The 20847-nt window shown below is 43.5% G+C and overlaps 1 protein-coding gene across 1 annotated transcript in view; it reads right to left on the bottom strand.

Annotated features, from left to right (window-relative positions):
* The window catches only part of LOC118791366 (leucine-rich repeat and calponin homology domain-containing protein 2-like), a 47776-nt gene extending 28567 nt beyond the window's left edge, over positions 1-19209 (bottom strand). The window contains exon 1 of the mRNA XM_036548710.1: positions 18969-19209. Coding sequence (XP_036404603.1) covers positions 18969-19209 — 241 coding nt within the window. The remainder of the gene's footprint in view (positions 1-18968) is intronic.
* Between the last annotated feature and the right edge of the window lie 1638 nt (positions 19210-20847).

Below are 20847 nucleotides of genomic sequence, written 5' to 3'. Positions count from 1 at the left end.
TGTATAAATTTATGCTGAAGGAATATTTCCAGGAATAAGCTTTTACGTGAAAAGCTATGTTTTTCCTCTAGCAGTCAGACTTGAACTTGGGCAATGCTGAATGTGATTCTTGACCACATGCTGAAGCCAGTCAGTGTTTATTAATGGCCCATAAATATTTTAGTCCACAGAATTTTGACGTGAATTTTGCTGTTTTGATTCTTAATAATAAGTATATATGCACATAAGTATTTCTATTTTTATTTAATTTATTCCTAAGGGATGTTGGCATTTTACTTCATAACAGTAAGTTAAATATAGAAATACAGATTAAGAATAAATATGTACTCTCTGCTAAGTGAAGTAAGTCAGTTGCTGTTTCAGCCATGTACTGCATTAACTTAATTTAAGACATCAGAGAACTGTATGGAGATAGAATAATCTATCACATTATCACTCACTCTCTGTATGTAAGCCATCTCAGACCTTCAGCTGGAAAACAATGAGTAATTCATATTTCAGACAGAAAAAGGAACTGGCTTTCAGCAAGGTGCATGCTAATGATCCTGTGACATCAATGGGGCTACAGTGGGTCTTTTCAAGCAGGTAAGAGGTGGCTGTATACATAATCCATATACAGTGAACCCTACCATATTATGGAATTTGTCCTGACTTTCTCCAAAAGTGCAAACATTACATTAGCATAATTTAGCAGATGCTCTTATCCAGTGTTTGTCCAATTTTATCCATTTTATCCATTTATACAACTGGATAGTTACTGTGGGTTATGTACCTTGCCCAAGCCTAGCAGGGAATTGAACCAGCAACCTTTTTATTAGCAAGTGGCATCCCTACCGTTATGCCACACTGCTGCACACATGAAACTGCATGCAAGTGTGATATTATGCATACTGCGTACCACATTCCGTATGTATATAACAAGAGCAAGTAAAGTCAGTGGTAATGAAATGGATTGGCTCTATGCTGTGCAACAAAATAGGGTATGCATTTATCCAAAGTGCTGTGCACACATTATGCAGTAGGGGTGCAACGAATAATCGACGTAGTCGACTAAAATCGATGACCAAATTAGTTGCCCTACGAATTTAATTGTCAATTAGTTGGTGACATCATTGCATGTTTTTCGTGCTGATTCGGAATGCTCAGACATGTAGCTTAAGCTACGTCGCTTTACTGGAGTGACCAATACATACGTGTCAACCTATACGGAATGTCCATAAATTATACGGATTTTCCCCCATTTAAATTGCTTACGGACGTATACATAAAATCATATGGATTATTAAAAAAATGTGGTTCAAAATTTATTGCGTGCTATTCATTTAGAGAACGATAAAATAACGCATTGACACATGAACACACACTATGGTAAACTAAAACAACAACCGGATGCTTGTTGAAGTCTCACAAAATAGAGCAATACTTCTGTGTCGTCATACAGGTTCCCATAGACTTTCTCAATGTTATTAAATAACTTGTGGTATAATTTAAATAAATGTCAGTATAATTTTTTTGCATTGTAGCAGTCACATACTACATAATATATTCCCACCAACATGACCACATGAGTAACTTTAAAGATTTATTTTAACACAACGTTAAAGCCAGCTGACCGAATGCATGCGTCAGCCAGCAGTTTAACAGTCACCGACCGTCTTGGCTAGCTTTGAGGTAAATTAACTTATTGACTGTCTCTAGCCTTAAGTAAAACAAAACTTCACATTGGGATTTGGTTTCTTATTAAGATTACACCTGACAGCACAACTCTTCACTATAACTATTACTGGGGATCCATTGATATTTATTCTTTTGTTGTTTTTGATGTGTGCCGGACGGTGCAGTTGTGACAGTCAAATTTCACAATCCCCAATTTCCTTCAGGATTAATAAAGTATTTCTTATTCTTATTCTTATTCTTATATGTGACTAAACTGCACATCAGTTATGCTCAAGCATTTGAAGAGGTGGCACGTGGGCTCTCATGATGATGAAGACTCATCTCATTAAATTAGTTAGCTAGCTAGCATAGCTGATGTTAATGTTAAAAGCCATGTTACTTCATGTTATGAGCTGTAACGTTTTCTATTTTGAAATACATTTTCTCTTGATCAATAAATTATTAATGACGTTGAACATACAATGTAGCAAATAATAACCTATTATTCACAACGATCCTGTTCACATTCCAAATGTGCCCTAACTTTACAATGTTAAAACAGAGCCCGTCTGCTATTTAGAAATTCTCTGCTTAAACGTTGCATCGTTGTCGTAGTGACGTTTATGGCTGGAGATAGTGTTGCTGCTAAGTGCACAAGTTTAGAGAACACTGGAGAATACTTTCTAAATCGCGAAAGATTTCTACAACTCGTGTCTATGCGTGCGTGCCCAATGTGAGTTGCATTCGAATTAATTTGAACGAGTTATTGGTTTTTTGGATCGCGTAATGCTACCATGGATGGCTTTCTTCAAAGGGAGCAGACCTGTACTCCCCAGCAAGCAACTGCCCTCACTGAATTAGTCCTAGTATTCATTCATTAAAAGATGTAGTTTTGAATGAAGTTCTCATCTTTATTGTCTTTATTGTTAGTTAGCATATGCCTAAAACAACCTCAAGCTAAAGCCGATAGATAAATAAGAGCCATTGAGTAATTGTGCGATTCATAATCCGAATAGTTGATTATTCGTTTCAATAATCGATAGATTATTCGACTATCAAAATAGTCCTTAGTTGCAGCCCTATTATGCAGCTTCATACACTACTGCATTTACTCTCCCAATCCCACATACTCGTCTTGGTCTTTTTCAACAGTGTGTTGGCACACCAGTATGGACTAAGCTCCATTACATTCATCCATGCACTGTGAAAGGTCCCTTGTTGGGTTGAAGTAAGATGAGTGCAATCCTCCAGTGCACTTGCACAAGGCCAATGGCTGTTTTTCACACTCCAAGTACCACAGTACTCTACAGTGAAGTGGGCACGAATGGCAGAGTAGGAGCTGCTAAACTGATGTCATCCAAGCAGCTTACAAATCACGGGGTGGTAGAGAAAGGTGTGATGGGGGAACCGTGGTTGAGCAAAGTCAATCTGTTCTGTCCCTGTGGGCTCTCAGCCACTGTCTCCAAGTTTGGAACCCTGGCCATAAGGCTCAGCCTGCATTTAAAGTGAGAACTTTGCTGACTGAGCCACTTGGGAGGTCCACAGATGAGCCTGATTCACCACATCCTAGTGCTCTGTGATGGGGCTGGAACAGCGGACCGCGGCAGCGGCTCCAAGGCCCAAATCAAATCTGCATCCGCAGACGCTCAGCCTGCATACCACAGAAAACATCCGCCCACTCTCATCTGGTCAGAGCCGAGTGCTTCAATGGAGGATCTGTTCAGCCTGTCTGAGGATGGGCGAGTCCTAAAAACAGCCTCGCCACAGGACTGGACAAAAAGACGCCACTGCTGAGAATGGCTAACACACCCCCCGCGTGAATTTAATTTAACAAGATGACACACATCTTTAAAAATATACAACAGCAATCCACTTCACTTCTAAACACAGTTTTGACATCTTGCCAAAATAATGTGAAATCCTGAGTCATAAGAATCTGTTATGAACCACATCCTTTGCTGTGAATGATGCCTCTAACGTCCAATCATTTCATGAGACAGACAGGAACTTCCCTTTCCCAGAGTCCTATCGTATAAGCACATTAGAAGACCAGTTATGCTGAAGAACCTTAACGCATGCAGGTACTCACATATATATGCACACACACATGCACACACTAAACTTACATGCATGCACGTACAAATACACACACAAGCACACACACACACACAGTGGGGGTTATCCTGTTGAGCCGTGTGGGTCCTCAACAGCATATGAGGCCCTGTCTGCTCATTAATCTCATCTTAAACCTGTCACCAACACAGAATACACACACACACCGACACACGCACACATGCACAAGCTTTAGCGGAAGGGTTACCCTGTTGAGATGCATAGGTCACAAACAGCAGATGAGGCCCTGTTTGCTCATTAACACCCCCCAACACACATCTCCCCCCGCCTGCGTCTTTCCTCCTGTAACTGTTCTAATTGATCCATATGGATTTCAGTCTGCTGGTAGCAATTACTCCAGAATGGCAATAATTACAGACATGGACATTCACTGCACGTTCAAGAGTTTCACACTGAAACCAGTGGTTTCCAGTATGTGTGACCCTTAACTGCTGTAAGCAATCTGACAACACAATCTGAAGCACAATCTGTCATCAAATCTGAGGGGTGAGGGCACACACAGGCAAATAATTTGCAACTAATCTGCATACATGTCTAAAATCACATTATCCACAAGTAAACTGATAATCAATGATATTCAGTTAATTCAGCATATGCAAGTAGCCTAGTATCAGAGGTGGACACCCCGGCTTCAGAAAGTAAAAGTCCTGCCACGTATTTGTTCTAGCCATTCACTAAACAAGGTGATTTCACTAATTAGCTCCTCTACCTGGCTGAAGAGTTGTGCTAATTAAATTCAGCTGGTGTAGTGCATGGGTGGAACAAATTTGTGGCAGGACTTTTACTTTCTGAAGCCGGGGTGTCCACCTCTGCCTAGTATAAGTATGTGGCCTAGCATAAGCGTATAGCCTAGCGTGTGAGTAGGTTTCATTGAGGGGATAACTGACCTACTTCTGTGGAATGGTCCATCAGAGCACTCAGGAAGGATATAGAGACCCAGAGCTGTGGTGAGCGATGTGAGGTGTCAGGATGTCACGTGACTATCACCCTGTCTGGCAGGTCTGGAGTTGCAGTCACAGGCTCCTGCTCCTCTGACTGCAGGTGTGAAAGTCTGTCCCTGTCACTGCTGGTGTGAGTGATTACACCCTACAGCCATCCTCCACATCCCTATGCCTCTCACATACATGACTTCATACACGCATGTACACACACATACACAGCCACGCACGGAAGCATGCACTCACACACATACATACAGACACAGACAGGACACAGACACAGACACACAAGCATGTACTCACACGTATACATGCACACAGACACAGACAGACACACACACACAAGCATGCACTCACACACATACATGCTCACAGACACACATTTACTCACACAATACTGGGGGCTAGGGTCATATTTCAGCTTCTTGAGAGAAGGGGATGACAGTTTTGTTCAAGCTGTAGAACAGAACTCATCACACAGACCCCCCCCCCCCCCTAAAAAAAAAAAAAACACAACTTGAGCAACCACTGTTTCTATGCTATTCGTGAACAAGGGCCTAAGATATATACATAACATAAAATGATTCTTCGATAATTACATAGTTAATGTTCCTGCCTCAAGGTGTGAGTGAATGTTTCTCAGGTTTCACAGTGAAGATTCATACAGCCCTTGGGAGGTGTGAAGGAGAGCCTAAAGGACTAAATGAGAATTGTGAATTGTTAATTGAGCCACTCATTGTCAATTGTGTATCAATAATTGGTTAATTATGTGCACCTGTTGGCAATTTTTAAGGGAACCAGCTGATTGGATAACGAGCCACACCTGACTGATTGAGGCCTGACTAAATACAGGTGTGGCTGGGGAGCAGGGGGAGGCTCACTTTGTCCCTGCTGTTACTTGGTTTCTTTGGGTTTTAAATAAATTACTGTTTTTGGTAAGTTTTTACTCCTTCTGTTAATTTATGTGTAGAGCACTGGCCAGCTCTGTCACAGGAGGTAAAAGCGGGATCTGGTTATTCAATGGTTCAACCATATGGAACACTGAATAACTCAATATATACTCTGCCACAAACAAGGGGTACAAACAACTCTTCTTATTGCACTTAAAGTTGTTAGCTTAGGAACGTAGCTGTTTTGTTTGCATCTCTTCTATACTTCTCAAAACCAATGAACCTCTATGCTACAGTGCTGAAAACCAAAACAATAACACCACCAATTTAAAATGTTAAAACAACTGCCAGTATAGTGCATGCATAACATAATGATAAATACACATCTGTATAGCATTCACAATACTGGTAAGAAGTTAATTACAGCATAGTGTCAGTCCAGTACCATATACCTAAACATACAATGTCAGCAGTAGACGAGAATTTCCTTTGCATTATCAATTTGTGTACTCAACTGTGAACTCAGTAGCTGGCTATCAATAACAGTACAATCCACTGGTGCCCCGGCTGACAGATTATCCACTGTGTGTGCTCACCCAGACGCAGTCTCTCTCTGTCTGCTAGACAAAGACACAGGAGGTAGTGAGGCAGTGAGGGAAGGAAATAATGTGCTATTGGCTCTATTTATTGCTCTGCTGCTCTGTCTGGTCACCACACCGTTCTGTCCTGGGGATAGTGCACGTTGTTCTTTGTAGTAGTGTGCTTGCATTTCCGCCCAACCTTGAAATTGCGGGGCAGGTGCAGGGGCATCGTCCCCCCACCCCCCAGTGCTGGACAAAAAGCCGGGCCCAGCACAGCCGCTGCCAATCCCGCGAGGTGAAACGGCCAGACAGTGGGGGACAGGCACTACTTTTGTGTCCCGCGCCCTTGAAAAAGCTATCTGCTTTCAGTGAGGTAGTGGACACACTTTCTGCCTCTTAATGTCCCCCCCGGTGCTTCATAAAGAAAGAACTCCCCCAAACCCCACCTCCACCCACTATTCAGGGTAGGATTTTCAACCAATGGGATCACTTGATGAGTGCATCCCACTGTCTGGCCCTGCCTATCTCTACCCAGTCATCTTTAGGGGTTTCCCAAACATCTGGCCAGCACTATTGTTTCCAGCGTCTGCAGTCCAGAGCCAGTGAACTCTGAGGTTGAGGATGATGCCTGCCCTGTGGTCAGTGCACTTTCAGAGTGGCTTAAAGCTAGTTTATACCCAAGGAGAGCCAGGTGTGTTTCCACTGCAAACTCATGCAGGACCACACCTCTGCTGAGTCATGTATACGGATTTGGGTGGCAGTACAGGTGCTGTAGTGTGGTGTAAGGCTAAGAAGCAGGGCTTGTAACCTCAAGGTTGCCGGTTCAGTTCCCAGTTGGGACATAGGCATTCTATCCGTTGGCAAGATGCTTAACTTTCCTCAGTATAAATGCTTAAAGTTCCAGCTGTATAAATGGTTAACATGTAAAATAACTGTAACCTATGTAATTCTGCCTAGATAAGTGTCTGCTAAGCACCTGTAATGTCATGTAACACACCACAGGCAGGGAGTCCATGCCAGTGCTCATTCCAGGGGAGGGAGCGTGGTCCTCTTCACATTATCAACACTTCATGTAAGTATTCCACATCCTGAATTTACATGCAGGATCTATCTGCAACCAGCTTCATTCACCAGTGTTTTACTGGGGTCCCCTCCTGATGGATAAAAGCATCTGCTAATGGCTAACGTAAATGGACCTTGCTTGTTTATTTACGAACACGTGTCACATAGGTGGCTGTAGGTGGTAATAGAAAAGTTCTGTTCTAAAGCTGTTCTGGGGTCAGTATCACTGTGAACAGCAATACTGGGCTGCATTCGCACAGCATGTAGTAGTTGCCCAAGGCGCTGAGAGGGACTGACTGCTTCCTCTCTGTTCCAGTGCTTTTGTGTCCTACAACCAATAAAAGTGTCACTCTTTCTGCATTGCAGATGGGAACCTCCAGCTCTTTGGTATTCTCACTTATAGCGGAGTGCTTGATGACCTTCACCAGCTGGATTCAGCAAAGTCTCACATCATGCACTATTCCCTCCACGTCAGGGGCTCTCCAGCATAGGGCAGGAGGCATGGAGGCCAGCTATGCTTACCACAACACACTCAACCTATAAGAAATCCTGATATAAGGATCAGCTGTATATAGTGACCAAAAACACTGGGACAGAATCACTCCTATGCTATCACTGTTTAAATACTTCACTTATAAGCATCTAGTGATTTGCATCCAATAACTTTGAGCTCACTTGTAATATGTAATACTGCACTCAAAGCTGATGGCCACAGCACAATCATCTAGAACGTCAAATATTTTGAGAAAAAAAAAGTGCAGTTGGCAGTGATCATAGGCTTACATTTAGGGACAGGTTATCTTCCTTAAAGTGATTCGACAGAAGGATACCTTTCACACATCTCACTCTGAAATGCTCCTCATAGTTGGGACGCAGCTAAAATGGTGCTGATCTGATCCCCACTCTGACTCTGCAGGCCTGTGCTGCTGGCTATGCCCTGAAGGGGGCGCCACATCGGCATGGCACGTGCATGCCACACCGCCACTGCTTCAAATCAAACTAACGGTTTTAAGTGCGGAAAATGATCAGATCCAGCGCATGTGAACCATGCCAGAAATTCACTCGGCCTCAAGCAGAATCCAAAGCGGCTCAAACGCAGCGCGGCTGAACATCAACAAAGGGGCTGTGCTATGCCATGCTGCACAGACTAGTGTCCCATCGCCAAGCAGTGAAGGCAGGAGAGGAAACAAGAGTTAATGCAGGAGGCTGCAGGGATTCAGAGGCTAACAAATGCAGTGGAGACTTTAGTCAGTGTAGAACTCTGATGATGGGCTGACAGTTTAAGGAGTACAAACACCAAGTGCTCCAGATCTACACGTCTTGCACCTTGACATCAAACAGTGGTTTTCAGCGCTGAGCCAAATAACACTGAATAATGTGGTGATTAACCTTGATCCCCCCTCGCATGCTAGGTGCCTGCCAACCGAAGCCCAAAAAGCCACAGTCCTGGGGGAGCTGGCTTTCCATTTAAAATTCCGGCTCTGTACTTCCAGACTCCTGCTTAGCACCCTGATAAAGACCAGCTGCCCATGACAAATGAGAGGAAAACACATTTCCTATAGAAATACTGCTTATAAGGCAGCACTTGAAATATGACACCCCCTACCTCGCCCCCCCCCCAAAAAACCATACCTACCTACCTGCACCCACAGACACATTTACATAATCTGCACGATTTCAGACTCTAAATCCATCTGCAGGCGCCGAGACAGTGTCTTCACCCCTGCATCTTCCTTTTCAATTTGTTCTGCACATCTTCCTAGCTCCTGGCTTGATCCCACTCCGTGTTAAAAGGATGGGGGTAGGTCTGATGGCGGAGCTTAATTCCTCTGGAGGCTTGATGCCTTCCCATGTAAGCTGCTCCGAAAGCCGTGTTTCTGATAATCCATTTCACAGCCAGGTCTAAACACATCAAATCTGGCTCTGCCCCAGACAACCAGACACACAGCCAACAACCCCCTTCCGCATCTACTGGCACATGCACGCGACCATTTATACATGTCAACTGGAGAGATTCCACAGCGGCGTTCCACAGACAGGACAGGGCACGGATGAACGGTCTTGGTCTCTTAATCTCTGGTTAACATACCTTAGGACAATGAGACATTTACACATGCATTTCCACAGATCAGAGACAGATTAGCAAGACTGGAGTGACCGTGCCCTCAGAAAAAGCAAACTTTCTGTAATTTGCAATGGCAAACATTTTGGCCTTTAGGGATATCTCTGCTTGAACACAGGTGTGGTGACTGGCTGACACCAGGAATCTACATTCCAGGCTGCGGGCAAACGTATTGGAGGGCTGCATCTGCTGTTCTATGGTCAGTCCGGGGAAAATAAATAAATAAAAAGGTACAGGGCCCTGTTTCAGAAAGCGGGTTTAGTGAAAACTCAGAGTCAGTTGACTCAGAGTTGAAGGAAACTCTGGGTTTTCGGTTTCACAAAGCCAGTTCAGCTTAACTCTGAGTCAGTTACTATGGCAACATACTCTGTGAAGCTAACCTGCTCGCTGGCAGGTTTTCTTCAACTAACCCTGAGTTTCTCCTCCTCTTTAGCTGAAGCCTGCAGACTGAAGGAGGTGTCAGACATGACATGTCCTTTTCTTGAAGAGCCAGTTGATATTGAAGCACAAATACTGTGCAGAAATCTCCGTTGGGAGAGGGTGATCAGACCCTGCTTGGATGTTTTATTATTCCCTGATGATTACCTGTTTGAGTGTTTCCAATTTTCTGCACAATCAATCATTTATCTGAACAATATTCTCAGTTCTCATATCGTTCATATGACACATCATGGACATGCTCTCAGTTCAGAACAAATTCTTTGTGTTGCACTTCGTTTTTTTTTGCCAACGGGAGTTTTGTATATAACATGGGTGACGCTGTGCATATTTGCTGTTTAATTAGGCTAAACAACATCAAAATTGCTTGTAATGAAATTATACCTTACCTGTTTGAACTATATTTTTATATTTCATCTTCAGTTGCTGCCAAGTAGGTTTTGTTAATATTAAACACGCGTGCGCGCACGCACACGCACACACACGCACATACATTATATATATACATATATTTAAAGACAGACAGCATATATCAGACAGCTCAGAGCTAGTCAACCCAGAGATCAGGTTTAAACTCAGAGTTTGTTAAACCTGCTTTCTGAAACAGGTCCCAGGTGTAGTGAAGTAGCGGTCATGGCACTAGAACCAAGCCTTATGCATACAAACCCAAGTGCTTTCCAAGCTGCAAACCTTCAACACACTGCACAAGCACGACACCCTAGACAGGAACAACGATAAACTGCTGTAAATAAGGGTGCTGATGAGGTGGACCAATAGGGCAGCACAAAAACAGAGACAGACCAAAACAATGAACATCTACCTAATACCTCAAATTTTAGCAAAAAGATCAAAGCTCTCCACTGAACTCCAAAGATACTCAGACCAGTGAGAGCAGATAAGTAAAGAGACAACACACCGAATTTATCATTCACCCTTAATTCCCATAGCATCATTTGCATGGAAAATGTGCCAGTGACCCTACGACTTAATTGTTAGCCTCGTTAATTAGCACATGACTCCCATTTAACGATGTGTAATCAGCGGGCCAATTGCTGTACATTTCCACTAGTGCATTTCTTCTTCAGCATTTAAACCTTTGAAGGCATGCGATTGTTCTCGAGCCCATCATTAAACAGACACGCAAGGAGGAACATGTCTTAAAGCCTGAGGCAACAACAGGGGGATGGCACGTCCTGTTAGGCTTTGTTGCTTTCTTTCTGACCGGCAGATTCTTGCTAGATGTCACACATTGCACGATTGCATGATTCAATATAGAATATCCATTGATGGCACACAAAAAACCTGTTAGGTTCCTTCAGTGTTTGCCCTGGGTTTAAGAAGGGTCGTTAAACATGCCCCCCATCCCAGCAGCACTCTGCTCTGCTGTGAGTGCAGTGCAACGGAGGCAGGCCAGTGGAAGATTCCCTTCCTTTTACGGGCAACACTCCGATTCCTCCCCATTCCTGCTTTAGGAAGAGGTGAGGATGGCAAGGTCACGACAAGGCTCTGTCCAAACAGCTGCCTGCCGCTTAATAATAGCAAAAAGCCAGATATTTGCTTGCAGGAAAAAAAAGACAAGGCACAAGCTGAGATTGCATCATGCAGGGAGTATGTGAAAACTCTTTAAGGAGGCTAAGTTCTGTCTCCGCTGGCAGGAAACACGCAGCTGGCAGGCTCACAGCCTGACTGGCAAAAGCGCCCGGCCTTTTCTTTCGAAGATTGTGTTGTGCATGTCAGGCATCTGTAAACACAATGGGCCCTGGGAGCAGACCTCTGAGAATGTTCAACTGTTGTATTGTGTATACAGCGCAAACAAAAACATACACCACAACAGTGACAACAAACAGAAACTCAGCTTTTGGAAGCCAGGGTTCCTTGTCTTTTGCCTTTGGAGGACAGCTCTGCCTGCTCTTTTGACTTTTCTAGTTGTATATATATATGAACAATATAATATCACATTTGAAAGACACACACACTGAAAAAGCTTGTTAAAGTAACTCTGAGACTTTTTCAAACAAGCTTTTTTAGCAATTGTATAAATTCATGAGGGCACTAAATTAGGGCAATGTATGACACCATTTTTATAGGCAACGAATATATGTACCAAACAGATATGTGCCTTAGAGATGAAAATAGTCACTTTCTTGGTTGATTTTTTCTAATGCAATTCAGGGTCAGTCATCCTCAAACAGCAGGATGTTCCTCACTGACTGTACTTTCAGAGTCCTGCTAAAAATAAAAGCCAATTTTAAAATCCTGGTGACTTCAGCAGCAGGAATGCTAAAATTGAATGTGTCCGTGCTGTCAGCAGGGGCGTGGGCTGAAGTGTGGATGGGCGCACCCCTTGAGAGGGCCAGCCCATGGGATGACATGTGCCCCTATTCATTTTACAGCTTTCTACCTTGCATCAGTTCTGCCGGTGGACCTCCCTCTCAATATTTGAAATAACTGCCCTATTCCAGAGTCCTGCCTCTAGGAATTCTGCAGCTCCAACGTTCCTGTCCATCCACCTGTCTCACTCTCCCTTCTCATACGATCTCTCTCTCGCCAGCTATCTCTCTCTGACCCCTCCTCATGCTCTCTGCTCCTCTTCCTCCCTCATTCTCCCTCTCTCATACCCTGGAACTCTCCAATCCTGCTTTCTGTCAGCGTCCGTCCCTCCTTCTCTCTCTCCGACTCTCCCCACTGCTTTCTGCACTTCTCCTTTGCTCTCACTCTGTCCCTCCAGCTTTCTCTCTCTCTCCCACTATACCTCCTGCTTTCCCCTCCTCTCCCTCTTTCCCTCTGCATCACACACTTTCACTTCCTTTTCCCCAACCTCCCCTTCTTTCTCTCACACAGTTCCTCTTGCTTTCTCTCTGCCTCCCTCCTCCTCACATTCTTCCTCCGGCTTTCTCCCTCTCTCGCTCCCTCCCTCACATTCTTCCCCTGCTTTCTCCCTCCCTCCGTCCCTCACATTCTTCGACCTGCTTTCTCCTTCTCTCTCCCTCCCTCCCTCACATTCTTCCTCCTGCTTTCTCCCCTCCTCCTTCCCTCATATTCTTTCCCCTGCTTTCTCCCTCTCTCTCCCCTCTTCCCTCCCTCACATTCTTCCTCCTGCTCTCTCTCTCTGTCTCTCTCTCTCCCCTCTGTGTGTATTAACAGAGATAGGCCCTTATACCCACAACCCCCAGGCTATCCTGTTTACAGCTATACCTGACCACAGGTGTAGCTGCTGATCCTATCTGCTCTTTCACCCTTCTGAAAGTCAAGGAACTGCTTACTACACACAAACAGTCCAATGGGAACCAGGAGCCAGTGCAGCACAGTAAATGCAGGTTTACACAGAGAGGAATTATGCTCAGGAAGAGCACTACATTCGTTAATGACCGATTGTCAAAATGCTAACCCTCACTGGGTTTTACTGAATAGAGATAGTTACTCCAAACAGAGACAGAGGTAGACTCAGTAGAATTAATTATATTGAAAATAGCAAGATGTTAGACTAAACAGAACTACACTTAGACAAAATAATGGTGCTGAGATTGAACAGAACCTAAGTTACATTAAACAGAGATAGCTATATTGAAAAGAGTCAGAGTTATACTGAACTGAGAGACTTATATCAAACAGAGCCAGAGTTAGACTGGACATTGAACAGAAACAGAGAGACACTGAACATCCTGAGTCAACTTTAACAGAAACAGAGCTAGGTTGAATAGACACAGGTCTGTAAATGAGTCCTGAACAGGAACAGGAAGAATGTGTGCAGCAAACAGGTTCCATCCATGAGCTTTCCTTCGGGTTTTAGAATGCTGCAATCTACCAGTGTGTGTTCAAAGGCCTGAGCTCAGGTGTATGCAAACACACACCTGTCACAAACTGTGGAACAAGTCCCTTTGAAACTGTCCCCAAGGCCAGGGAGAGAAGGGGGGCTGCTCCTCCCAGAGTTATGCACACAGGGAACAAAGCTAAAACACAGCCACAGAAGCTCAGCAAAGAAACAAAAATCAGTATGAGACTCAATTTGACCAATCAACAAGAGTGTTTTTTTCTATAAACACAGCTGATCTGCTTGCAAAAACATCAATGGTTACCAACGGTTAACAAAGGGTTATGCAAAGTAGAGGTAAAAGTGTAGGTGTGTAATATCACCTGCACTCATTCTATCCCGTGGTGGGCATGATATGTGATTAATGTTGATTTGCAGCCTGTCAGGCAGCAGTGGTGTTTTGAAGAGAATACAGAGACAGTGTCTATTGAATTACTGAGACTAAAGACTCCAGCAGCAGTTTCTCCAGTCACTCCTCCAGAACACGCCCCTCTCTGGCCATAGCAATGGGCTCAAAGCTTCTGCTCACAAGCCCCTAGCCTAACACAGCGTTTATCTGCAACTTAAAAGGTACCTGCTTCAAAATAAAACCTTCACTGCAGGACACTTGGTGGGACAATCCTTTTGATATTACCAAAGCCATGTTTGCAGAATGCTGCCAGGGAGGGAGGGACATCAGATGGCACCTGCTGTAAACACAACGCCTGACAAAGGCAAGTCTGTTAGTGTGCTCCTTCCATGCAAGAGGACGTCCGCATGATGGACAGGTTGGCGCAGCTCCCCATCGTGAGTAGCACTAGTACCAGGGGAATTCCACAGGTCAGACCTTCACAGAGAGGACAGTGTTGCCTCCAACTGGAGTCTACCATGCAGTGATTGTTTTAATACACCGGCCTGCTTTTCACACAACCTCTCTTTGCAGTGGGTATGTGGCGTGACACTGGAGCTGCCTCCAGACACACAATATCAGATGTGCTAGATGGACGTGCAACCACATCACGAGCATCCCAAGAGGAGGCACCGGTGCACTGTTCAGCTTGGTTGGGTTTAGTGCACAGGACTCGCAATGGGGGGGGGTGTCCCCATGACCAATCAGACTGAAAGACACTAAACATCTTGCAGAGTTTACCGAGAGGTCAGTGTTTAACTGCTTTAGGCACAGCGTGGCAGGCTGATGACTGCACCCTCTTCCTCTCACAGCAGTCTATCACTACCCCCAGCTTCAATGACACAGACGCACAGGAGAAATATCACTAACATGATATTCAGTGCAATCTGAAAAATGCTAAGCTATGAAAATCAGTAAGGGCCATAGAGATGACAACAATAACACTGATCAGTTATTAACAGGCACTGATGGCAACCATTGTCATCATGACACGTACCAGAAACTCTTATGAAGAATATAATGAGAATAAACACCCAGATAAACAGTAGGATATCATCATCACACACAACACATAATGTAATTACAAAAAAATGCCAAGCTCGTCTGGCACCCAGTCTGCAATGGTCACTTTGTATCAGTGGAGCTTTGACCACAAGCACTTTCCAAAGGCAAGCTTACTAAACATACGAAACATTGACATCCGAGATGGAAGACTACAGTGCATGCCAACAGTTTAAACGGGTGTTCTGTGAATATGATAAATTGTTTTGAATACCAAACTGTGCATGTTCTGTACTGACATGTCATGTGGACTGTTTCTGCCTGGCAGACACTTAATGCTTTAACTGCACTGCTGTCACGCTGCAGCAACATGACTCTGAGGCTTATGAACTGGCTTCAAGTTAACTATTGTACAAATCTGAGCCACAACATACACAAACACATTTGATTCCACTCCCTTGCTTCAATAATAGGCAAGGAATGATGTCACTGATCAACTAATAAATGTCACGTATATTTACCGACTAATCACTAAAGACGACATCTGCACCGTTTACAAATTAAACTGCAATTTAGAGAAAGCATCCAAACCGAACTTGCATTGGACTGGATGCCCCTTCAGTTTGACGCTTCCCAAAAGTCACGTAATTGATTTAAATATCGACTGAATAGTAATGCAGTTCGCAGTGTGACCCACGAGCCTATACATGGGCATGTTCAGGTATCATTAACTGCAGTCTTCTTCCCTCGAATACGAAAGAAAACGCGACTGTGTAGTTAAGAATGCTGCATAGACGGCCTCTCCTGCCTCTCTCTCTCTCGACTCATTTCACTGTGAGACTCGAGTTGACGCTTCCTCATTCGCAGTTTCAAATGGGTTTGGAAAGGGGAAATGTTCCATTTCTTTGAAAATTACCGTTTAATTTTAAACCCTGCAGGCCCGCCTCGCCCCGCAGCGTCTGGGACCCTATATCAGCTACAGCTGATGGTTTTGTTTTGGCACACGTCCCACGCGATCAATGGGGCCTTGACATACGAGACAGCGCGACTTTATTAAGTAAAACAGCGAGCACTTCATACGGAGAAGACATTCCGAGGTTACAAGCATTATGCTTGTGCAACTAGTATGCCCAGCAAAGCTATTTGTCTTCACAGTAACAAACAGTTTATCAAACTATGCTGAAAGGGAGGCAGGCAAACTCCATCTCAACTAGGGGTGCAACGGATCACAAAACTCACGGTTCGGATCGGATCATTTTTCGGATCAGCAAAAAAAGAGAGACAAATATCCTAATATAATGGATAACTTTGTTTTCCATTTATTACTTAAAGAATACCTAAAGCAAGGAACTTTTGCCCATGGTCTTAAATGAAAACAACATTCAAGATGCACAATGTTTAAATAAAATCTTAAAATAAAATATTCAATACTCAATTGTTAAACTAAAGTGCAGTATGAGTGCTTGTTCTGCTGCGTCCGAAATCGCTCCCTATTCACTATATAGTGCATATATATTAGGGACGTGCATCTCCATCACTGAGGCCGATGCGATACACATCTCGATGCATTGCCAACGATCCGATAGCCTACATTAAAGATACATATGAAGCAACTACTAATGCCATACGATATGATTCATCCCTATTGCGATGCAGTGCGATTCGACACGATTTGATTAAACACAAAAGAATATGATGCTATGCAATTCAATACGGTACAGATAGTTTGATTTTATTTCTTTGGTTCTTCTTAAGCAGACAGCAAATCACAAATTAACTTAAAAAAGTGCCATTTTTACTTCACATGTTTGTTTTTCTAGTATTGCAACTCAGTTAATTTGATTTGGTGGAACGTGTAGCTCTTCCTCCTCCATGACAATCTGTGACTCGCCTGGACACGCCTCCAACTCGCGCGAGACTTGACCGAGAGACTTGAGAATTGGCCACTGATAGCAGTGAAAATGAGAGAGCGCGTTTGAGAAACAGTTTAGAGAGGAGGAATCAATCTAAATATAAAATTATTCGTCAGATTTCTAAATAGCCTAATAAAGGCATAGGGCCTCTACTAATAATTATATATAAATAAATCGGATTTTACCGATGCAAAGATGTTAGAAACGATGCACCCCGAGTTCATCCCAAATTGTAGGCTATCTGGTGCACAATTTTTTAATAGGGGCAATCGCATCGTGAACTTTTATGCTGGTGCACCGATGCGAATCGGTGAATCTTACCATCCCTAATGTATATACATTTTACACTTGATCGTTGGACTGCCAGCTAGCTAGCTAACGTTAGTTTCAAGTAATTTGAACAGATGAAGGCTGGATGCTAGGTCTTTCATTAAGTTAACTAGTGATAGCTAGATAGGTAGCGGTATTATCTAGCTAGCAGGTTAATGTCAGTTGCAACTAGCTAGTCACTTAGCTATCTAGTTGACTGTGAATAGTGAGTGAGTGAACGAGTGAGCGATTTCGGACGCAGCCTTCGTCTTCGCAACGCTTCTGCTAAGTAAGGTTGCTGGTTTTTAAAATGGCACTTGTATCTTTTCACTTTTCATCTTTGCAACTCTGCATCGAGATTTGGGGAGTTATTACTTTAAAAAGTAACAGCGGCAGTGAAACTGTATTTCACACTATTATGTATGAACTTTGCAATTAAACCGCAGTTCACATACGTGCCGAACCTTGAGGGGGGATCCGTACGGATCACGGATCAACTCCGGTCCGTTACACCTCAACACTATATGAAAGCAACCAGAAAAGGATTTGACCATCACACATTTAACAGCCAAACTCAATGCTGAGAAAGACGAGTTTTGTATGACAATTGTTTGCAGAACAATGACGGTTAGAATAAAGGACCGAATCCAGCATGGCAGGTACCAACAGTCATTATGTTGCAGTAGAAAACGGACTAGACTACAGGCTAATTTATGGATTGCTCAAGGCAAAGAATTTTGTTTTTCATTTGGCTCCTGGATAGGTTTTGGTATGTCGGCGCCGTTAAATTACAATAACAAATAATTCCGCATTCATGAACCACTTTACAACGTGAACATTGTCGCATCATACCACATTGTCGTCTGGCAGACCTCTTACATACACGAAGTTACACCTGCACTATTAGGAGGAAGTTTACATTGTGTTGCAGACGCGACCTACACCAGACACATAAGAAAGGTACTGTATTAGGACCACCAAAATATATGTTCAAAAATTGCATGCCTGTTGGTTGTATGGAGTCAAATACGCCGTGAGCTGTGAGTTCAAATGTTCGAATAAGGGAAATAATGAGCATTGCCTCGCTGTAGCCTGGCATTAAACTGAGTAGCGAAAAACATCCTTTACAAGTGAACCGGGGACTCAAGGTATAAGCTCCTTTTGTCTTAGTCTGTAGACCTGATGGTTGCAACTAAAATACTGCACTCATAATAGCATATTTCCCATCGGCCGAAGTGACGTGTTTCTCCATACGTGATGAATAAATACGATTTGCTGGGAAGACACACATGTGGTTTTACAATCAAACGCATGGAGGTTAACAGAAAGGCTTTAGTACTGACCCACTGTATGGCATCTCAGCTCACACTAAGATAGCCTACAGTCAGTGGCCAAACCGGCAATCATAGCAGTCAATACCTACAATGTACAGCGGCTGTAGCTATTGCTAGTTCCTGCACAGCGCAACATAATTGCTGCATTTAAAAATACATTACGAGGCTGCAAAGAATTCTAGGCATGTTCCAATTGATAAGTAGAAATCACATACTGTACTAGTTACAGTGTGACTGTGATTCAATAGATCAAGTGACAGACCATACAAGTAGGCTAGCCAACGGACACGGACACTTCAAAAATATTGAAATGAAACCGATTAGTTGTCACTGCGCGTGTGATCACAAATCACGTTTGCATGGGACCCTATCCAGCGATTTCGGAACTCACCTGCCTGCGTTGTATCCGTAAGGTCATAGCTCGCGCCGGGGTAATCTCTCAGCTTCCTCCCGCTGAGATTCAACATCCCTGAGCACGCGGCATCTTCCAGCGCGCGATCCAGGCTTCGAGCCGTGTGGAGCTGGTGCTGATGCAGAGGCACACCCGGGCTCCAGTGAGGTCCACTCGGGTAGTGCTGGCTTTGCAAAGGCGTAACGGCTCCTCCGCCTCCCTGACTCGCCGCCATTTTCATATGTGAAATTATCCCGGCGATAATAAGAGAGACTGTCTTTCCCCGCCCATGCGCACAGTTAGGGAAGCGCGGGAGGGGAAAGGCAAGGGAGAGGGAGGTTCCTTATATTGAAGAGACAGGTTTACTTCTGCCCCATCCCGTTTTACTTAGTTAACCATTAAACTGGCATAGAGAAGGCATTCAGGGAATTTAACATCTTAAGATTTAACATCTTAATGCTGCTCACTGGTGAATTTTGTGAATTACAGCTTCTTGACTACAGATGAATCTTTACCTGGCACCTGCTTGTCAACCCTGCACCAATACATGCACTGAGAGTTTTCCTTCATGGCTCCCCCTGTCAGTATTTCAGAATGGTCTCTGCCCCTTAAAAAGATGCGGACGGTGCGTTTTATGATGTGGAGACGTTTGGTCAGAGTATGTTATTTCAACCGTATTTTCATGTGTATGCTACACACAATGTTTCCTAGGTTTGATGGGGTTGTCAGGATCGTCTTCAAATTCCCGTTTGGCTGTGTGAAAAAAGTTGTCTCAGATTTCCCCTGATGCCCTAACCCACCTCAACACAACATTCAATTATCTTAATAAATGTAGTGCAATATAACATTTGTATTTGATTGTATTGTATTCGATTTCATCTTCCACGAATCACTCATTGATTAGCCCAGTTGATAAATCTTTTGGCTACATATGGCCACATTAAACTGTAACCCAAAACTATTTGGCTTCTAAAAAAAAATTTAAATAATAATAAAAAAGATGAACCCGTTTCATGTCACCTGATATCCCAACCTTTCTAAAGTACCCTTGGATTCTAAAACACCCTTGGATTTTGCAGCATCGTGAACAGCTAATCGGTGTTGTGTCGGAGTGCGGCTCAAATTAATGACATTGGAACTCAGTCAAAATCACACCTCGTTTAATATGACATATTTGTTCTGCATGGCAGACGGGATTAGGTTAGGGTTAGGCTACTATATAACGGGATTTTTGGCTTGACTGATGTTGATTCGTTCGATTGCGATGGCTGTCAGTTATTTTGAACTTGTATCCATTTAGTAGTGGTTATGGTGGGTGCTAAATTAATACCGCTAGCTAATTGCTTGGTTGGCATATGTTAGTCATTGGGAGATGGCAAGCTTCTTCATTATGACACGTAAATGATTCACTTTGTTTAACATAATGCAATGTTACTGGGAAAGTAGAAGGATGGGATGCGACAGGCTAATAGCTGGTGATTTTGGACTGTGTGTTAGATCAGCGTTTCCCAAACCTCTGCTGGAGGACCCCTTGTCCTGCATGTTTTAGATCTCTCCCTGCTCCAACACAGCTGATTCAAATGATCAACTCGTTATCAATTCCTGAAGCTGCTTAATAACAAACTGATCATTTAAATCAGCTGTGTTGGAGCAGGGAGAGATCTAAAACAAAGGAGAGGTTTAGGAAACGCTGTGTTAGATCTCATCAGGATGCAATACCACACATCCTTAGCAATTCTTATTGGCATAAAGATGTGCCAGAGGCTATTTAAATGACCACATTTTCATCATTAAGAGCGCCTAAACCTACCCCATGGATTAGGTGAATATCCAAATTTGAAAATATAAGATCCTCATAAACTCTTCCCTGGCATTTCCA

Source organism: Megalops cyprinoides, chromosome 16, assembly GCF_013368585.1.
Source record: "Megalops cyprinoides isolate fMegCyp1 chromosome 16, fMegCyp1.pri, whole genome shotgun sequence".
NCBI classification, from domain to species: Eukaryota; Metazoa; Chordata; class Actinopteri; order Elopiformes; family Megalopidae; genus Megalops; species Megalops cyprinoides.
Note: the sequence above shows the minus strand (reverse complement) of the source record. Positions and strands in the feature narration are given on the sequence as shown.